At 43.5% G+C, this 14,626-nt stretch overlaps 1 protein-coding gene across 2 annotated transcripts in view; it reads left to right on the top strand.

The window, feature by feature from the left end:
* Positions 1–14,626, top strand: part of SIPA1L1 (signal-induced proliferation-associated 1 like 1) — a 206,981-nt gene that overhangs the window by 176,160 nt on the left and 16,195 nt on the right. For both annotated transcript variants that reach the window (XM_006884722.1, XM_006884723.1), the window contains 2 exons: positions 5,418–5,657; positions 6,368–6,533. In XM_006884722.1, coding sequence (XP_006884784.1) covers positions 5,418–5,657; positions 6,368–6,533 — 406 coding nt within the window. The remainder of the gene's footprint in view (positions 1–5,417; positions 5,658–6,367; positions 6,534–14,626) is intronic.

Below are 14,626 nucleotides of genomic sequence, written 5' to 3'. Positions count from 1 at the left end.
AGCCAGGAAGGCTGGTGAGTCAGATTGCAGAACATTTGGTTCATGGTTCCATTGGATCAGCCAGGTACTGAGAAATGTTTTGACAGATTGAGACTGTCCCATGTTCTCTTACTCTGTTGCCGTCTTTTCACTTTTCTGTGTGATATGTATGTGTGTGTATTCTTTTTTCCTTTTCAAAATTTGTACCCAGGAATTACCTAACAGAATCTGGAGTTGTTGCCGTTTTAGAAAAGGAGACGTGCCTTGCAGTTGATACAAACATTAAGTTGAATGGTCTCTTCACATAGAGTCCACTACATTATCATTTAACGTACTATCGTTAGTAGTAAGTGAAAATGTAGTGGATTCTACATGAAGAGAGCACTTAATGTTTGTATCAACTGCAGCTAACTTTTCCTTTTCTAAAATGGAAACAACTCTAGATTCTGTTTGATCATTCACTCCTGATATCACTAAAGAGTTCTGGTGGCCTAGTGAGTAATGACTTCCACTGCCAACCCAAAGGTAGGCGGTTCTAATCCACTAGCTGTTACGAGAGAGAAAGACAGACATTCCCCTTGCTGTTTACAGCCTCTGAAAACCCACTGGAAGGTCAGCTATACATCAGTTCCAAACTGGTGACCTATAACAATATTATCACTAATTCCATTTTGGCCATTTAAATTCACTCCATGAGGAGCTCTGGTAGTGCTATAGGTTAAGGACTGGGCTGCTAACTAAAAGGTTGGTGGCTCAAACCTACTAGCTGCTCCACAGGAGAAAAATGAGGCAGTGTCCATAAGGATTTGTTGTTGTTGTTACTGTTGTTGTTTGCCTTCAAGTCAAGCACTACTCAGCGACCCTATGAACAAAAAGCCTGAAGCCCCTCTACAGCCATCGACATTTATCAAAGTTCATCGAGTTTCCGGAGGCATGTTGTTTAGGAAGTGGATGCCACCATAAAGACTTTCAGCCTCGGAAACCCTGGGGTTTCTACTCCATCCCGTAGCTGTGAATTGGAACCAGTTTAACAACTTTGGGGTTGGTTTTGATTTTTATGCTATGAGGAAAATGATAAATATTACAGTTGTCATTTCCTAACATACCTGGTTTCTCTTTTTGTTTCATGGTTAATGGCTCATTACCTTCTTATTAATTTCCATGAAGATAGTTAACTTTCTGTGCATAAAACTATATGTTTAATAAAAATGAAATATCCAGGATAATAAAACCAACTAGTCCATACTATTTCACTTAGATAAGTTGATGCTGCCAACTTCATTTTCATCACACTGCAGTTCCACTCACTCCAGAAACTCTAACGTGACCTGGACCACTTCATGCCCTCAAGATGGTCTGTGGCTGTTAATATTTGCTCTCTTCAGAAAGGGCAGCAAAGGGAGAGACACCAAACCCTTTGCCATTGAGTTATTTCAGATTCAGAGAACACCCCATGGAGCTGTAAATCTTTATAGAACAGTCTGTCACATCTCTCTCCCACAAAGAAAGGAGAAGACAGACCAATCTTAGATTTATGCTGATTTGATTCCTTACTGAGAATTTGTCTTTGCACCCCAGATATACTGACTCAGAATCTATAGTTAAACAAGATTCCCAGATAATTCTTACAAAGCAGGTTGTCCAAATGGAATGAATTAATTTGAAATCCTTTTTTTAGAGAGGAAAGAGTTGATGATTTCACACAATAGTTCTTACACTCGACGGAACATAAGAATTTGCTAGGACTTATTAAAAGCAGACATTTCCAGGGCTCCAGAAGATTAGACATGAGCCTAAGAATCTTAACAGTAAGATCAGCTCATGTGGGCATGCTCCTGCCCACAGTTTGAGAAATTGCCTAACTTGATCTTGATAGTAAGAGGTGTGGATTTTGATTGTGGCCAAACTCACTGCTAGGGATCCTGACTCACAGCCAGCCTCACAGACAGACTAGAACTGCACTAGAATGTATGTGGAAGCAGACTGCTGCATCTGTCGCCCACAGAGTGGCTCTTGGGTTTGGACCGCCAGTCTTTCAATTAGCAGCTGAGTGTTGTAACCACTGGACCATTAGGGCTCCTTTGATAAAACTAGAAGTCGACCTCTGCTCACAGTGAGTGACCTTGTAGGACAAAGGAGAACTGTCCTTGGGGGCTCCACAGAAGATGACTGTGTCCTCTTTCTTCTATGCTGGCTGACCATTGTGCAAACAGCAAAAAGCCTTAACCATAGTGCCACCAGAGCTCCTGATAAAGGCAAGAGGATATGAGTAATTAAACTGGATTGGAGCAGTAGCCTTCAGGTAGTGCCCACTGGGGAGATTTTGCCCAACTGTAAAGATACCACCTGTGCTTTTAGCCCATCCTAGCTCTATGAAAGGAAGATCTCCGGGACTGTCCCAGAGAGCATTTCAATCCCAGGTGATGCCCATGTGCCCCTGCAGTCCAGGCTGTGTGTACTGAGGTACTTCCTCACCTCGGGGAAAACATGCCACAAATCACTACGTGGATTTTTGTTGTTACTTCTGTTCCAAAATCTAAAGTAGTGTTGTGTCAGTAGGTCTGTGCTGACATTTCATACCTAGGGGCTAGGAACAGCCATTTGTTCACACAAAACTAAATATCAGGTCTAACTTAAGCAATTACCCTTATAAGATTCTGAGTGCAAACATATATAATGGGTAGATTGTATTACTTCTTGTTGTGTGCCATCAGAATTGACTCAAGGCTGACCCTCCAGTGAGTTTCCAGAGGCTTTAAGTTGTGTAAAAGTTGGTTGTTCATCTTTCGGCCTTGGAGCAGCTGGTGCATTTGAGCTGTGTACCTTTGGATTGGCAGTGCAACTCCTTACCGCTAAGAATCAAGCCACATCGAGCTTTAAGTACAATATGAACTTTTCACCCATAACATTGCCTTACATTTAAAATGGGTGGTTAATTTACCATCTTTTTCAGCAATTTCTTTCATCAAACATCAAACATTTATTAAATACCTGCAGTGACCAGGGATTGTTCAGACGGGGACTAGAGTTGCACTCCTGCTGACATTGTAACAGATTTCAATCCCTTCATCCTTCTCCATACCTCCTATTTGTCGGTCTTTTATTTTAGCCTTTTTGGTCAATAAGCAGTGGTTTCTTACTGATGTTTTAATTTGCATTTCCCTGATAACTGTTGGTATAGAGCATTTGTGTTCATTGATCTCTTGAAGAAAAACATATAAACTAGCTTCTCAAGGTATTTTGCCTATTTTTCTAGTGGATTTCTTTCTTCTTTTTATTGTTTTGTGCTGCCGAGTTCCCTGCAACTCATAGTGACCCTATGTACAACAGCTCTGAAGCCTGCCCTATTCTGAACCAGTCTCACACCTACCCTCATTACCTCAGTTACTTATCAATCCTTCTCATTCAGGTCTTCCTCTCCTGCACTGTCCCTCCACCCTTCCAAGCATGATGTCTTTCTCCAAGGACTGGTCCCTCCTGGCTGAATTCCCAAAGTATGTGAGATGGAGCTTCAAAACCCTAGCCTCCAAAGAGAAATGTGGTTTCACCCTCTTCAAGACAGACTTATTTGTTCTCTTGACAATGCATGTTATGTTCAGACTCTTCTCCAGCACCACAACTCAAAGGCATCAGTTCTTCTTTTGTCATCCTTCGTCATTGTCCCGCTCTCCTAACATGGAATTGCAAAGACCATGGCCTGGATCAGGCGCACTTAGTCTCTAGACTGACATCAATGCTCTTCAGCACTCTGGAGAAGTCCATGACAGCAGACTTCCCCAATGCAGTTGTCTTTTAATTTCCTGATTGCTGGTGCCAAGAGTATTGATTGTGGAGCCAAGTAAGTTGTAATTGTTAACAACCTCAGTCTCTTATCCATCTCTTACTTGTGCTTAAAGCTTGTTAATCATGGATTGATTCTGGCTTACAGCAACTCCACTACAGAGTATAACTGTCTGCATAGGATTTTGAAGGCTGTAAATCTCCAGTCTTTCTAAAGTGAACTGCCACCATTTTCTCCCATGGAGCAAACTTCTCAGCCTCTGGTGGCAGCTGAGCACTTAGTCCAGTGCCACCAAGCCTCCTTGAGGACTAGTTTTTGTTCCTTTGTGTCTTCCATTCAATTCCAACTCATACAGAAAGAGCCACCCCCACAGGTTCCCAGTGATGTCGTTTTTGTGAAAGCACACAGCCGTCTCTTTCTCACGCAGAGCCGCTAGTGCCCATTTTCAGGTTACTGGCTGAGCACTTAACCAGCGTCCGTTCCCCCCGCCCTCCACAGCTCCTTAGCTGAGAGTCAGATATTCTGGGACTACTGTTGGACAGAGGTTTTTGCCTGTATTCTGTCTTTAGATGAATTAGACATCCTCAAATTTCGTGGGTTTGAGTTCTTTCCTTTTTTATGGTATTTATGCCACAGAGATGTTCTTGCATGTTCTAGTCCAGAATCTGTAGGTCTACATTTATTAATAGATTGCCGTCCAGCTAGGATTACTTTTTACCTAAGTTTGAGGTGAGCATCATGATGCATTTCTTTTCCTTCATAAATAATAACCTCAGGACCGTTTTTGGTTGATTTTTTTATAACAAACCCACGTACTGCTAATTAAACCTTCAGGAACTAAATAGTCCCAAGTGTTAGTGACAATCAGCCTCCTTTAATCTCACTTGAAGCTGGAGGCCTCAGCAAGGCTCCAGCAGTGAGTGGCATCTTAAGTCCTGTGAGATCCTTAAAACGAGGTAGTGGAAACCCGACAGTTAAAGACCATCACGTTGGCAGTGAGTGTCACCTCATAGCTCGCTTTGAAAATGTTACCTTTGTGTGTTTTAAAAGTGTAATAGATAGCCTTCTACTTCCTGCCTTTTATCATTTTTAACATTTTAAAATACAGCAGTGATGAGCAACTGTTTAAAGAGTAGATATAATGCCAGATGCCATGGAGAAGGAGAGCTCACAATGCCTCTTTAGTCGTGGATGTGAGGGCATGGAAGTGTACCCCTAATTCTTTCTCTTTTCCTCTCCGCACCTTAATCCAGCCCCAGGGAGGGTCGCTGTGAGTCCTAGTTCGGAACTGAGCAGGCTGGCCAGCCGTTGAGACTGCTGCTGCACTTTCACTGGTGTCTTCCCATCATTTGTGGCTTCTTGATGTGATCCTCACTAGCGTCAGTGGTGGCAGTGTGTTTGAAAGGATCTCAGACAGCCTTAACTCTGTGCTCTTTAACATGAGTGCAGACTAAGCTGCTGTGACCACATGTCAGTTTGACAGCAGACATTTAAATCATAGTCGGGAGACAAGGCCCGCCATCCACCTCCATTAATGTTTTATGAACTAGCCATTGTTCTTTCACCTGTGACCAGCACTGTCCCGGCCAACTGTCAGAATGACCCCAGGCACGCTCACACTCAAGTCACATGGTCTTTGTCTTCCTCTCCTCCTCAGTACCATGAGCTCAAGACACTCAGCCAGCCCGGTGGTTTTCACCAGTGCCAGGAGTTCCCCCAAAGAAGAACTCCATCCTGCTGCCCCCTCACAGCTCGCGCCTTCCTTCTCCTCCTCTTCCTCCTCCTCCTCTGGACCACGGACTTTCTACCCTCGCCAGGGCGCTACGAGCAAGTACCTGATTGGGTGGAAGAAGCCAGAAGGAACCATTAACTCCGTGGGATTTATGGATACAAGAAAGTAAGGATTCTTTTGATGGGTAGTTTGCTATTGAAAGGACACAGCAGAAACAGCTGGCTTGGTTTCCTTAAGCAGAGAGGCCAGACTGTGGGCTGGGCTGGGTTGGGGGCAGATAGTTTGATAGGGGGATTTTAAAAAAAATCAAAACACAAACAAAAACTTAGATTATTTCTCTATTCTGTTCCTTAAATAAGATGTTCATATTTGAGAATTTTCTGAGGAATATAGAGAATAATTACCCTCCTGATACAGCTAAGACCACACTTGCCCTCTGAGACAGTGTTTGTAAATATTAAACATGGCATCACCGTGTAATTCTCTGAACTGTGCTGTTAGCACTATGGGGAGCACTAGAAACTAAGTATTCCTGAATACAAAGGACTTCATAGCAAAATTATAAGAATAATTTATTCCATTATTTTGTTTTTGTTTGTGCAAATCTTGCATTTGGAATTCATAACCTGTGGTCCTTTAAGATGTCTGTTGCTAATTTTGACTGAATTAGTGGTTTCCTGCAGGAGAGTGATTTATTAATTGGGCCTTTTCAGTTTGTGTTCCAGTTTGGTTTTGTTTCTTTAACAAGTATTTATCAGAATAGATTATGATGCAATTAAACAGAGGGGATTCTGTCTCCTTTACTATTTCTCCGTTGGTGTTCCGTACCCTTGAGTCCACCTTGTGGATTTCATTTCTCCTCTCTCTCTTCCAAGACGTCATCAGAGTGACGGCAGTGAAATCTCCCACACCAGGTTACAGGCCTCCACCAGAGACCTTCGGGCGTCCCCTAAGCCAGCCTCCAAGTCCACCATCGAGGAAGACCTGAAGAAACTCATCGACCTTGAAAGTCCAACTTCTGAATCACAGAAGAATTTTAAGGTAGTTGAGGGAGCCCGGGGTAAACAGCAGTTAGAGGAATGTTGGACTGGAGGGCTGGTTGTCACAGTCACACCTTCCTGGGGGAGGAGGCCTGGATCACATCTACACTGTGCTCCAGTCCCAGCCATTGCCCAGCCTTCTAATAATTAATTAACAGATCTTTATTCCTGCAGCCACATCTCTGTAGCCTGAAGATACATTAACATGTACGTATTCCCTGGCTCAGTCTTCCAGTGCATTCTTCTCACAGTGCAAGATCTCATTCCTGCTTGAACGTCACTCACGTGTTACTGACTCACAAAACACTGCAGGGGCACTGGGCCTCCCTTGTCAGATAAAAAGTTCTCTGGAGCTGGAGGACTGCTTGAATCCAGGAGTTCTGGTGACCTCCTGGGAGCAGGGGACCACCAGGTTGCCTAAGGAAGGTTGAACCGACCGAGGTCAGAAATGGAGCAGGTCAAGAAATGTTCCAGAAGTTCTCGCCTATTGTAATGCCTTTTGTCCACAGGGTCTTCCTCCTCTCACAAATGCCTCCTTTATTTCCTACACTCTATGCCCCCAGCACTTTGCCCTCTGCCCTGCCTCTGGTCTCTCTTCCCCAGGCGGGTAGATCTGCTGGCCGAACACCCTCTGCTTTTCATTCACTGAGAGGAGCTGCCTGATGGACACGTGCTCTCCCTCCATCACCTCTTCTGGCTACCTGCCAGAACTTCTTCAGAACTTTCCAGACTTCAAAAACCTGCCATCTACTTTATTTGCAGAATTCTGTGAAGGACTATAAATTTCTTCTCTAAAACTTCAAAGGCAAGGTTTCTGAAGCTTCGTCTGACATACTTTGGGCATGTTGCCAGGAGGGACCAGTCCTTGGAGAAGGATGTCCTGTTTGGGAAGATGGAGGGACAGCACAAAAGAGGAAGACCCTCGATGAGAAGGAGTGATTCAGTGACTGGGGTAATGAGGGCAGGTGTGTCAGAGACAATAAAGTTGGCTCAGGATAGAGCAGGGTTCAGAGCTGTTGTACGTAGGGTTGCTATGAGTCGCAGGCAACTTGACGCCACATAACAACAACAACAAAACCTCAGGGCTTTCTCCAGCAGATCCTAAACACTTGTTCAGAGTAGGAGTGTGTGTCAGTGGCCAGCGCTTAGAAAGCATTTGTCTCAAGCATGGAGGACACTTCATGCCTGCTTGCTTGTGGTGGTGTGCTTAAATGTCTCCTACCATATGTGGTCTCACTCTTTGCTTCAATTGTTGACAGTCACCAGTGTCACTTAGCACACAATAGTTCTGACTAACGTCCAAGGAAGGAACCAAATGAACAAATGGTTATTGAGCTCAGCCCCTAACTACTTCCCTCTTAGTATACAGTGCTCCTGTCTGAGTACCTTGAGTAGTCCCTGGCAAAGGAAGTCTCCCAAAAGGGTGACTTTAACGTGACATTTTTCTATGCTCTGTGTTCTTAGATAAATCACTTGGGAGTCTTTTTCAAGTGACTTGTTATTAGATGTTATTACTCTTAACAACCATACACACAACAGATCAAAACTGCCCCTACTCCAGCCTCCCGGTCTCCACTGTGCTGTAGCCCATTGTTGCATTCTGTGTATCAGTCCATCTCTTTGAGGAGCTTGGGAATGTCATTTAAGGGGAACTTTGAGAATCAACTGAAAACAGACACGAACTAGAGTATCTCCTCCCCGTCTTCTAACTCGGTTCGGCATGTAAGAGAGATGACACCCTGGATGAAGCCTGTCTGTGATCTTGTCACAGAGAGGTTTTGTTCAGGGCTTTCGAGCACATGCGTGTGCATGTCCTGGTGGCCACTCACATGTAAATGTGTGTGCACATGTGTGTCCCTCAGGTCAGATAGACACCCTAAAATCTCGATTTCCTTAATTTCTGTTGAGTAGACATAGACAGAGCTTTGCATCAGTTCTATCAGTTCTTCCCCAAAACAGTTGCACCTGATGGCGTGAAAGCGGAGTGGCCAAAATTTGCAAAATATGTGTAAACTGTGATAATAATGGGAATGAGAAAAATCCCTGCTAGAACTTTAATCTTTTCAAAAACAAGGGCAGTGTGTGTATTGCATGTTTTTGTTGTTGTTGATTGCCTTTGAATGGAGCACAAGTCATAGCGACCCTATGAACAAAAGGCCTGAAGCCCCTCTACAGCTATCAACATTTATCAAAGTTCATAGAGTCTCCGGAGGCATGTTGTTAAGAAGTGAATGCCATTCCTGCTTCTAAACCTGTCATAGTATGTTGTTGTTATGTGCCATCGAGTCGCCTGTGACCCATAGCGACCCTATGTATAGCAGCTCTGAACTCTTCCCTGTCCTGAGCCAGTCTCAGTAATTCCGACACACCAACATCCATCACCCTATCTCATCCTGGTCTCCCTCTCCTGGGCAGTACCTCCACCCTTCCGAGGATGGTGTCCTTCTCCAAGGACAGATCACACCTGGCCACGTGCCCAAAGTAAGTGAGGCAGAGCTTCAAAATCAATCAGAAACAACATTGCCCTTTCCAGAGATTTGAAATTTTGTCGTTCTCCATGTTTTTGTTGTTAGATGCTGTCGAACCAACTGTGACTCACAGTGACCCTGTGAACGTTGTCCTTTCTGCTCTGTCCTCACCGTCCCTCACCTGCACGAGCGCTGTGTTACAGTCACAACATCAGTCCGTCTTGTTGAGGGTTTTCCCACAGTCCTGACAGTAATCAACTCTAGTTCATCAGACTTCTGAAATACTCACTGCCTCTTTCCAGCCTCCCAGTTTAGGGCTTTGACTTGTAATCTCCCCGTTCTGGTTATCATTCTCTTTCAACCATATTTGGATCTGTTCCAGTTTCACTTTATCAGCCATGACTGAACTAACTTGCAGCGTTTCAAAAGCCTATTTCTAAGCTAACATTTAATAGTACTAGTCACCAGCGTGCACATGAGATTCCAAGCAACTTTGCAAAAGATAATTTTTGAAATGTGTCTGTCCGTAAAAACCCAAAGAGGTATACGAAACATTTTAAGTATAAATAGCCCTTTATTACAAAAGAGTTCCATTCCTGTCTGCTTTTCCATTGAATTGTTGTACGTTAGTCATAACAGTTAGTATCTAAATTTAGTAAAATGTTTGTGTTAGTATATCATACATAGTGTACATTTATACAGAACTAACAGGAATGAAATTTCCCATCAAGTTTACTGGGCCTCGACTGTAAATCTTTCATGGAAAAGACTGCCACATCTTCTCTCATAGAGTATCTGGTGGGTTCAAACCTGCAAGCCTTTGGTTATTAGCCAGTCACTGTAACTACCGCAGGACAAGGTCTCCTTATTAATACAGTAGAATAATACTATTTTCATGCACGTAAAACAGTAGCACCTGTTTGTTACCAGGAGTCATTTCAGGTACCTCAGATGTCTGGTACCTCAAAATATTCGTAATTCAGGGACTGGCTGTATCATAGTCAAAATACAAATTATTTCCGATTTTTCCTTTGAGGCTAAGGGAAAATAAAACTTGCTCTGAAAGGAATGATTCTCATTTAGCCATTTTGGAAAGGAAGGCGAGCTCAGAACCTCATTCTTCTGATTTATGCGTGCAGTGGAAATAATTGAAGGCAAATGTCTGCTTTGCCTTTTTCCAAGTCTTGGGTTTTATTTCCAAATAGAATTACTTTACCATGCCTATTTGATACAGAAGTGTGTTTCATATGTATAGACTATCTTACTGTGAAAGCCTCTACCGAAGATGTTCTTTTGCTTTAAAGAGCTGGCAGTAGCCGTGCGTGCTGGTTTTTGTCCATTTCCATCCTTTTAGAGGAGTTTAATTCCCAAAGAGTTCATTAAGTAGTTCTGTGTGTCTTCTGAGATCCGTCATTGGAGTGACCATGTCTCTTCTAGGCCAGAAAAGCAAGGGTGCCTTGGGGAAGTCTTCCTGGCCAAACGTGGCTCAAGACTCCAAGCCACTGGCTTCAGGGTTTTAGAAGTGGCCAGCTTTGGGCTGCGATCCCTGGAACCACTCCCATGCCACATTTGCTTTCTTGAATAGCAAGTCCTACCTATGAGCAGTCATTAATATCAAATGGCAGGGTCACTGCCAGGCTCTGCAGACACAGCTCGCTTGCTGGAGAGAGTGGTCTGCTGTGAACGTGGCAGTGTTCCGCTGGGCAGGCTGTGGCCAAGGGGTGGGGCGCTACAGGGCCCCACACAGCTGCTGCAGAGCTCCTTCTTCAAGGAAAGTGGCAGAACTGTACCATTTTAAAAGTGTCATTGGCAGGCAGAGTGGGACACCTAAACTTTTCCCCAAGGGCATCAAACAGTCTGGCAGGTGAACAGACAACAGTGCAAACCATTAGTGCTCCGTTCCAGCCAGCAACCTCAGATGTAGACCAAAGAAAGCGGCTGCCTGCCTTCTGCGAGTGTGAGTAATACATGTCACTTGTAGGGAACTGGATCGAGTGAGGCAACAGGAGACTGACCAGGAGCAGGACACCACTTCTCTAGGCCTTTCTGAAAAGTCAGCGAGGAAGTAGATGACCAGAGCATACTAGTAGTTCCCAGATGTTTATAAATGTCTAAAATGCTTGTCCCCCTGCCACATAAAACGACACGTGGTAACCCTGTGTAGAGCTGATGAATTAAAGTCTCTGACGGGACAGCGTGTGGCATGGCCACCTAGACATCAAGCACTGGCCCTCTCTTCGTCCTAGGCAGTGGTGCTATATGGAACCCTCGGGGCTCCTTGGCACACAGTTTGAGAAACCCTTGCTTGCTTGCTCTCTGAAATCCTTTTGCGCGTGACAGAGAACCCATTGTACTTCTGTCACGAGCTTACAGTGCTGGGTGATTTCAGGAGAGGCAGAGGCCACACCTGGAAATCAGCTCAGTCTGCATACCTACTTTGATGTGAAAGTTGAGCGGGGTGGAGTTTAGGGATCAGTCCCTGCATTTTTCTACAGGACTGGACACTGTGGCTCGTCAGTGGACAGATGCACCTCGGCAGGTTCCTCCCCTCCACCTTTGGAGTAGGGTCTTATAACTTAATAGAGCACACTGCTCAAGGCAGCCTGCTGCCTCAGAACATATGAATCTTTCCTAAAGACACTAAAAGTAGAGTCGGTGGGAAATTTCTCTTGAAAAGAGTCAAAGTGGAAATACTCACTGGGGAAGAAAATCTTTTCTGAAAGCAAACCCCAAGTGTTGGAAAAGATTGAGAGCAGATTTTGAATATCGAAATCACAGCTCTGACCTTGTGTGATATCCAGAATCCTGGCAGGGTAGGAGAGGAGCTGGTTTTATTTTTATAATGAAGGTCACAATTAGCAAGCAGTCTAACCTCTAATGTCCACGCTTACCATAAAGCAAGAAGGGCAGTCGTCACGTCCATACCAAGTTCTCCCCACAGAGCCTCACGGAGCATTTCTCACGGCAGCTTCACTTGCAGGGAAGCAGCTCAGCTTGCAAAGCTGTGTTTGTACATGGATTTAACTTATGAATTTTTTAAAGTGAACATAGTTTTTACACAATTGGCTACACCTGCTGCTTATTTACAGTGCCTTTGCTTAATAACTTTTTTATATTTCTGCCGCAGCTTTGCACGCTGCATTGTGGGTAGCATCAGCTTGGTTAACCTTGGGCTTGTTGAATGGCAGCCTGGTGAGATCCAGAGCACGGGAGTGAATCTGAGCCTCAAATCTCTGTTTCAGGGTCTATGAAATCAGTCTCCTAATAGAACTGTTGCTATAGCGTTCTTTCTCTGCCCCTTTAAAATGTCGTGGAAAATACCAGGATGGCTTCCTACCAGCAGTGACTCATATGTCCGGCTCCCTTCTTCACCTGTTCTTCACGTTATTGTCCTTGCCAAGGTGAACAAAACTCTTAAGAGGCACCAAAGGCGCTTTATTATTAACTTGCAGAACATTGTGGACACTGAGCTTGCTGGAGATGTAAATATCACGTATGTGCTTTTTAAGGAATGGAATTCTCAGAAGCCAAGATATCTGCGGTAGAAATCTTAGTGCCCATCACATCTGGTCACCGGAGAAGAGGACATCAGCTAAAAACCAGCTATCTGGAACTGAATGTTTGTCATTTATACAACTGATTTTCCTATTTTTATTTCTTTCATGGAAACCTATCTGCAAAGGTAATACAAATATAATGATGAGGTTCAAATACATCTTCCTTTAGGAGTCCCTCGATGGCAAAGATGGCTAATGCACACAGCTGCCAGCCATTAGGTGAGCAGTTCAAGTCCACCCCATGGATGCAGTAAAAGAAAGGTCTGGTAATCCATTCCTGAAAAGAGCAGCCATTGAAGACCCTGTGAGCACAATTCTGCTGTGGTTCATATGAGACCACCATGAGCCAGGATCTAAGTCAATTGGAGAAGTAAAAAGTAGCCCAGTAATTATTGTTAATTAAGAGCTTCCTGTTCTTTCCACTACTTGTCAGTTTGTCCTGCTTTGGTTGGTTAAGTGATGCTGTGGTGCTAGAAGCTGTGCCACCAGTATTGTAATATACCAGCAGGGTCGCTCATGGCAAACACATTGGAACACAGAGTAAACACAGAGTAAGACTAGGAAGAAAGACCTGGTGATCGTGGTCAACGTCTAAAAATATTGGCCGATGAAAACTTTATGAATAGCTGTGAAACAGTGTCTGATGCAGTGCCACAGTATGAGCCGTTTAGGTTGAAAGGCTGAATCAGCTGGAGAAGAGCTGTCTCCTAAAAGTCCACTTGGATGGAATCTTTCTTCCTATCTTTTTCTTTCCATTTCTCTCTCTCTCTCTTTACCATCAAGTTTGATGTTCCCAAGGCTATAAATCATGCAGGAGGAGATTGTGTATCTTTCTCTGCAGAGCTGCTGGTGGATTTGAACCACCAGAGAAGCTTGATCTTTGAGGTAGCAGCTCAACTCGCTACAGACTATGCCACCAGAGCTCCCTGTTAACGGTGTAGATGGAGAAAAACTTACAGGATCTTCATTTGCCGATATGAACAGCTAGAAATGAGTAGATTGCTGTGCGCCTCCATTTACTCTTTGGAATATAAGGTGTGTAGAGTATGAGTCTGAGAAAATGAAAAGTCTTCAAAAATGAAATGAGATTCATAAAAATTGAGACACTGAATGCTAAAATGGACTGGTACTGGCCTTTCTGAACCAGACACTCTATGCCAGTCTACCATGGTGAGAATAACATAATGTAGAGCAATTGTGTTACACTCATCATCACTTAAATCTGTCCCATTTCAAAATCTGTCCCAAAGTACAACACCTATAAGGGAAACAAACCAGTTAGTATAAATATAAACCAAATTTATACATGAGTCACTAAGGCCAAAGACAAAGACATTGAAGGTTTTTACTAACTTGAACAACTAGAAGAGATGTTTGTGTCTATCTCCCTAAAAAGGTAATTCAACATTGTAGAAATTGTTCACTGACTTCATTTATATCACGTAAAAGTAAATTTTTTCTGAAGATCATTTAGAAAATGATTGCAGCAGTACAGCAACAGAGAAATGCCAGACATTCAAGCTGGATCCAGAAGAGGACTTTAAATCAGAAATACCACTGCTGATATCAAAAGTATCTTGGCTGAAAGCAGAGGACACCAGAGAGATGCTTACCTGAATTCTCTGGATTTTGGAAAGGCATTCATCTGTGTGGATCCTGACAAATTTTGGATAATATTTTGGAGAATGGAAATTCCAGAGCACTTAATTGTGCTTATATGAAACTTCTATATAGACCAAAAGGCAGTCATTCGGAAAAATGAGCATATACTCCATTGTTTAAAATCAGGAGAAGTGTGCATCAGGATTTTAACATTTCTTCGTATTTCTTCAGTCTGTGCACTGAACAAATAATCGTGGAAACTGAACTGTATTAAGAAGAATGCATTGGAATGGAAAGAAGCCACGAATAAGCAAAGCACTCCTTAAAAATAGAAAAACGGTAGGAGGCATCTCACTCCCTGACTTAAAATCCTACTACACTGCCTTGGTAGTCAAGACAGCATGGTACTGGTACAATGACAGACACATAGATCAATGGAATAGAATTGAGAACCCGGAAATCAGCCC

This window comes from Elephantulus edwardii, unplaced genomic scaffold (genome assembly GCF_000299155.1).
Source record: "Elephantulus edwardii isolate Elephantulus edwardi_28Jun2011 unplaced genomic scaffold, EleEdw1.0 scaffold00037, whole genome shotgun sequence".
In the NCBI taxonomy this organism is placed as follows: Eukaryota; Metazoa; Chordata; class Mammalia; order Macroscelidea; family Macroscelididae; genus Elephantulus; species Elephantulus edwardii.
The sequence above is the reverse complement of the archived record's forward strand: the minus strand, read 5'-3'. Positions and strand labels throughout refer to the sequence as shown.